The following is a 6000-nucleotide window of genomic DNA, read 5'->3' on the forward strand; positions in this document are numbered from 1 at the left end:
GGGAGAACAGTCTGGCTTAAGAAAAGGTGTCCAGCCTCTCACCGGCCCAGGCATGGCACATGTGGGGCCCCAGGCCAGACCTGACCCGTGTGGCTTTGAGTGAGCCCCTCCTGTGGCTCGTCTCCCGTCTAGCGCCAGCCCATGGCTGACACCTGGGCCACGCACATGGATGCCATAGAACAGACATGGGCATGTTCAGATACCCACTAAACTCTCCTCTGGGATCTGATGCCAGTCCTACGGTTCGGCCACCAGGTAGGTATGCCCCCAGTCCTGCTGCAGGGAGGCGTCCTCGGCACCTGGGAAGGCGTGTTAGCCATGGGCTCGCACTGTTCCTAGTGATCACTGGTGTGAAGGTACAAGCCCCAACAGACCGGCCTGCCTTGTCTCCCTGGCTTGGCACCTGTGGGCACCTGAATAGGATGCCTGTCCACTAATCCTGGGGCACTTGGCCTAGTGTGCGTGGCTGGTCTGCCCTGTTGGGGACATGCAGGGCTTTGTAGCACCCACTAGGAACAGCCCTCCTAGCGGGCTGGAGTGGCAGCCCTCCCCGGACAGGCAGTGGAGCCAGGCCGGAAGGTGAGCCCCAGTTGTGTGGAAGGCCAACTCTCCGGGCAGCATGGCCAGGAGGAGCTGGGCAAGACTGGAGGCAGGGAGGCCTGGAGGAGTCCCGGTTAAACGTTCCAAATGCGCCTAAGAGATGGAGCCCAGGCGCAGGAGAGCTGGCTGGGGAACGCACGAGCCTTCCAGAAAGTGTAGAGCCTGGGACAGGCAGCCTGGCCTGGCTTTACTGGACAGTGGTCAATGCTATAGCCAGATCTGGCCCTAAGAGGAGGGCTTCGCCAGGTCTCGGTTTACTCATTTGCAAAACGGGTCTACAAAGACCTGAACCGTCTGATGTGTTAACCAGACAGTAATGGGAAACGCTTCACAAGCCGGGTTCACGAGTGCTCTTGGGGTACCGGATGCCATTAACTGAGATGGGTGTGTGTGGGTCTTTGCAGAAGGTGTCCGGGGAGAGGGGAGGACACGGCCCGAGGCTGCCCACGAGGTGCACAGCATCCCAGCACCTTCTCCCTCCTGGCCACCTTCACGGGAGGTCATGATTATTCCCTTTCTCTCCTGTGAAGAGGCCCAGGGAGGCTGTGGATGGGATGGGGGTGGGGGCATCTGTGCCTGAGGAGCGTGGTGGCCTGCCTGGCCTGGGAGGCTTGGCAGTCCAGCAGGGACCCAGGTCACTGCATCACGTAGGTGGCCCTGTCGGATCAGGGCTCCACTGAGATCGGCTCAGTCCTTACGCTGGGGATGATGAAATCCCAGCTCCTCTCACGGAAGGATGAGCAGTGGCACAGCAAAGGCTGAGGACCACCTGGGAACCACGCTGAGCCACCTGTACAGGACAGGGCACGGGGAGCCATCTGGTCTGGTGAGGGGCTGTGTGCCAGGCAGCCTCCGAGAGGCCCGCTGAGCAGGACTGAGAGGCAGATGCTGGTGGGCTCTCCTGGGCCCAGCCAGGAACACCCTTTCAGGCATGTGGGAAGGAGAGGCCCAGGCCCTCTGAGGACGGTCCCCCAGAGTCTGTGTGCCAACCACCCAGGCGGTCAAAAGTGGCACAGAGAAGATTCCTTCAGAGGGGCCCAACGAGTGGGTGCTTGGTACAGGCTCCAGGGCACGCTCATACCCACTCTGGCTGGTAGGCGGGTTGCCACCCCAGGGCACAGGGGTGGCCGGGCAGTTCCTGTGATACAGACAGTCCCATACCCCGCTCTAACTTCTGCCCCCAAAACTGGACCTTAGGGCCCCTCCTCCTCTGCCTCAGGCTGGGAGACTCTGAGAACAGGGGTGTCTACTCTGAGGAGATCCTCCTCTACCTTCCATGTGTCACTCCCCACCCAGCACAGCCAGATGTAAAGCCAGGAAGGCCTGGGGGTGTCCTCTGAGAAGCCACCCTGGGCCGGGAGTCAGTCAGGTCTGTAGCTACAACAGGGAAACAGACAGCGGTGGTCCCAGCAACCAGGGAGCTCAGGTGCTGGGACCCCAGCAAAGGAGCAGACAGACACACAACACATCACATCAGACATCAGGGGACCAGGAAGGTGCTCTGGGAACACCTATGCCCAGATACAACCTTGCAGGCAAAAGCAGGAGGCCTGCTGGCACGTGGGCAGTGATTCAGCATGAGGGCTCCTGCCAGTGCAGGGGTGCCCAGGGTGCCACTCGGCTCCGCCCTTGCCTTCTGTGCCATGCCCTGGCATAAAGGGAGGGTGGCTGGGTGCCCCGCCACAGTGCCATGGTCCAGCTGGTGGCACCCAGGCCTGCTTCCTTGCCCATAAGATGGGACGACCACTGCTGTCACTGCAGCCTGGCCTGGCTGTCCAGAAGACAAAAGACTCAAAAGGGAGCCCAACATGTCCTCACGCTGCCCTCTTTCATGAACAAAGTCTCCTGTCGCCCACTGCCATTTCTGGTCCCTGGGGCAGAGGCTGGGAAGGCCAGCCACACACCCAGGGCCACCTGCTCTTCCCATGAGGAAGTATCAGATCTCTACCCCACCTGCTCTGGGCCAGCGAGGCGTCCAACCCCAGGGGGCTCCCATCCCCTCTGAGGAGGTCCCCGGGAGAAGTCTGCATGCAGGACAGAGGATGGTGCCCACGAGGCCACAGAGGGTCCTGGGCTCCTGGGAGGATCTGCCGCCCAGGGGCCACCAGAGGGCGCCCGTCCCGCGGAGCTCAGGCCCAGCCAACAAAGCAGGAGGGGACACTGGATTTGGCTACCCCAGGACTGCTGTGGCCCGAGGGGGTCACCCTGTTCCCTTCAGCCCACGTGGCTCCCACACTGTCTTCTGTACCCTGGACCCCGAAGTTTACTCCCCACTTCTGCAGCCATAGGGGGTCCAGGGAGAGAGGCTCCCGTCGGAGGAGCACCGGCTAGAGGCAGTAACTCTGCCCAGTTGCAGTCCCGGCCTTGCAGGCCTGGAGGAGGGTGGCACCCCGAGCCCTGGAGGCAGGCACTGGCCCATGGCTGGCATCGTGGTTAGACAGCTGCAGGGCGTTCATACTCCCCACGTGGGGTGGACAGCATCCCCTGCCCCATCAGACACAGAGAAACCAACACAATCTGCCTGTCCTGGGTCTCTAACCCACCGCACTCCCCAACCCAAGGGCAGCAAGACCCATGCTCTCTGGCCCAGCCCCACGTAAACTTCTCCATCTTGTCCTGCCCTCTTTTCTCACCCCTGGGAGATGGCCAAACTCTGCCACTCTGTCTCTCTAACTGGGAACAGTGGCCTGTGAATGCCAACAAGGTTAGGTTGGCTCCTAAGGGCGCAAATGCCCAGAGGACACGAAGGTACTAAAAAGGGCTGGGGGCTAATAGCTTCCAAAGGAGCAGCGTTCAAGACTCTGGGCTGGGAGGGCCAGCCATTCAGCCACTCTGCTACCCTGGTGCCTGGGGAGGGGTTCACCAGGAAGGTCAGGGATGCCTCTTTGTGTATGAGTAGAGGGGCAGAGAACGAACCCAACCATGCCCAGGGCCTTGTGCTGCCTGGCATCCAGGTGTGCCCCCTACCTGGGATAGACAGAGGCCAGTGGGGTGCGGGAGGCAGCCTGGAAATGACAGGGCTGCCGCTGCAGAGGCACAGGAAGGTCTACCCCGGGGACTTTGGAGGGGTCCTTGCAAGACCCTCAGGCTGGTGGGGAGGGCATCGGGAGATCCGCCAAGAGACTGTCTGTGGGTTCTGTTCCTCCTGGGGGGAGCAGTCAGGGGGTCCTTACAAGAACCTCAGGCTGGAGGCATTGGGAGATCCACCAAGGGCAAGGGGCTGTCTGTGGGTTCTGTTCCTCCTGAGGGATCCAGAGCCCAGCTGCCTCCTCCCACCGCTTCCCACCCCGCCCCCCGCAGCGAGGCATGGTCACAGAACCCCCTCACCCAGACGCACGGATCCTTCTTGCTCAGAATCCCCAGGACCGTGGACATTCCTGCGCTGAGTCCCTATCTGAGTGGCCCTCCACCCGCACTCCTACTCCCCTGGTTTCAGAGGAGCCCCCCAGAGCAGAAACCTGGTCTGTTCTGTTCTTGCCCACTGAGTCCCTGGCACGGGGTACAGACGGAGGGTGGTCCCCATACGTGGGAAGGTGAAGCTTGGGTTCCAAAAGGTCCTTAGAATACGGAGCCCACCGCTGCACCCACCCGTACACTTCTGTCCCCAAAGCTCCTCCGGGACCACAGGGAGGGAAGAAGCAGAGCCGAAGGCGGCTGCAGGGCTTAGGGGGCGCCAAGAAGGCCGCTGTTCTTACAAAGAAATGACATGGCCCCTGGGCGGGATCCAACGCGCCGACCACCTGCAGCTGGACTCACGGAGCGAGGCCGCCCAAGTGCCAGGCGGGGGCCGGCGCGCACAAGTTCTTCGACAGGAATCTCTGCGAGGCGGCGGCGTTCCACCCGCGGAGAAGCGCCCAGCTCCCTCCCCACCCCTCCGCACTATCCCCCGAGGGGGTCCGCTTGTAAAAGCCACCTAGGCTGCCTTTGCTGGAGACCCTACGAGAATCCCCGGGCAGGACCGAAGACGCCTCCCGGAGAGGTCTGTACGGAGATGAGGGGTCTGCGGCCACCGTCAGCGGCGCCCCGACAGCCCGGCCACGCCGAGCCCCGCAGCGCCCCGTCAGCCCCGGGACTGGGACTCCCGGCCTGCAGGCGCGCTGGGCCGAGCGGCGGGCAGAAGACGCCCAGCTCCCGCCGTGGCCCGGGAGGAGCGCCCCGAGCCCGCAGCCCAGCGAGATCCGCTCCGGCGTGCGGGGGGGTCGGGGAGGGGTGGAGGACGACCGAGCGGACCGGAGGAGACCCCGGCGAGGGAGTACGGCGCGGGGCTTGGAGGCGAGGGTTGCAGAGGAGCCGCAGCGCAGGGGGCCACGCGGGGCCCGGGCGGCTGGGCGCAGACCGCAGGATCCCGCGCCGGGGACGAGTAGCCGCGTCGGGAAGACCAGGGTCTGGAGCCCAAAGCCCGGCCAGGCCGGGGTCTCCGGCGCCGCGCCCTCACTCACCCGAAATCTCCGCCTGGGGCACGTCGCTCAGGCTGAAGCCCTTGGCTCCGTAGATCTGGCGGACCTCGCCGCAGCTCCGGCTCTTACTGGCCGGGTCCCCGCGGGCGCAGGCGACCAGCGCTGCGGCCGCGCACAGCAGCCACCAGCCTCGGGCCCGGAGCTCCATGGCGGGGCCGGCGGCGCCCCCGGCCACCCGCCCGCGCCTCTCTCGGATCCTGGCTGGGTCCTGCGCAGCTCCCGCCCGCGAAGGGCAGAGCCAAGGTCCCGGCGCGCGCGGCTCGCGGTCCAGAGGCGGCGGCGGCCGAGGAGGCGGAGACAACAAAAGCCGGCGGCGGCGGCGGCGCGGGGCGCGAGGTCCGAACGCTCGCTCGGGCAGCCCAGAGCGCAGCGGGCGAGCGCAGTCCCGGCTCGGCGCCTCCCCCGCCGCCGGCCCGGCCCCTCGGCGGCCGCGGGAGAGGAGAGGGGCGGGGCAGGGCGGGAGCGCAGGGGTGGGGGAGGGACTGGGAGCACCGGGCGGGGCGGGGCGCGGCGCGGGGGCGCCGGCCGGGGCGCACTGGGCGCTCCTCTGGCTTTCGGGGACCCACAGGGCGCCCCCGGCCGCGCGACTCTATCGATCCCCGGCGGGAGGCGGCGGAGCCGGGGAGTGCGGGGCCGCGGCCGGGGTCCCTGAGGGCGGCCCCCCACGCCCAGCGCCCAGGGCGGTGGCACCACCTGTGGGGGCGGGGGCGGGGGCGGGGGCGGAGGGTGCGCGAGGCAGGGCTTCCCCCGCCGGACGTGACATCACGCCTCCCGCGCCCCAATCAGGGGCTTCCCCGCCCCCAGCCGAAATCGGCATCCCGCTCCCCGCTCCCTCCCGCGCGCTCCGGCTTCCTGCACCCTGGCAGCGCGCCCCGCGAACGCTCTCCCGGCGCCTCCGTGCCCTCCGCCCGCCGGCCGCGCCTCGGGCCGCCGCCCCTCACCC

The 6000-nt window shown here is 66.3% G+C and overlaps 1 protein-coding gene across 1 annotated transcript in view; it reads right to left on the bottom strand.

The window, feature by feature from the left end:
* GPC1 (glypican 1) overlaps positions 1-5766 on the bottom strand; it is a 32113-nt gene extending 26347 nt beyond the window's left edge. Inside the window, exon 1 of the mRNA XM_030916899.1 lies at positions 5040-5766. Coding sequence (XP_030772759.1) covers positions 5040-5205 — 166 coding nt within the window. The 5' untranslated portion in view covers positions 5206-5766. The remainder of the gene's footprint in view (positions 1-5039) is intronic.
* Between the last annotated feature and the right edge of the window lie 234 nt (positions 5767-6000).

The sequence above is a fragment of the Rhinopithecus roxellana genome, chromosome 14 (assembly GCF_007565055.1).
Source record: "Rhinopithecus roxellana isolate Shanxi Qingling chromosome 14, ASM756505v1, whole genome shotgun sequence".
In the NCBI taxonomy this organism is placed as follows: Eukaryota; Metazoa; Chordata; class Mammalia; order Primates; family Cercopithecidae; genus Rhinopithecus; species Rhinopithecus roxellana.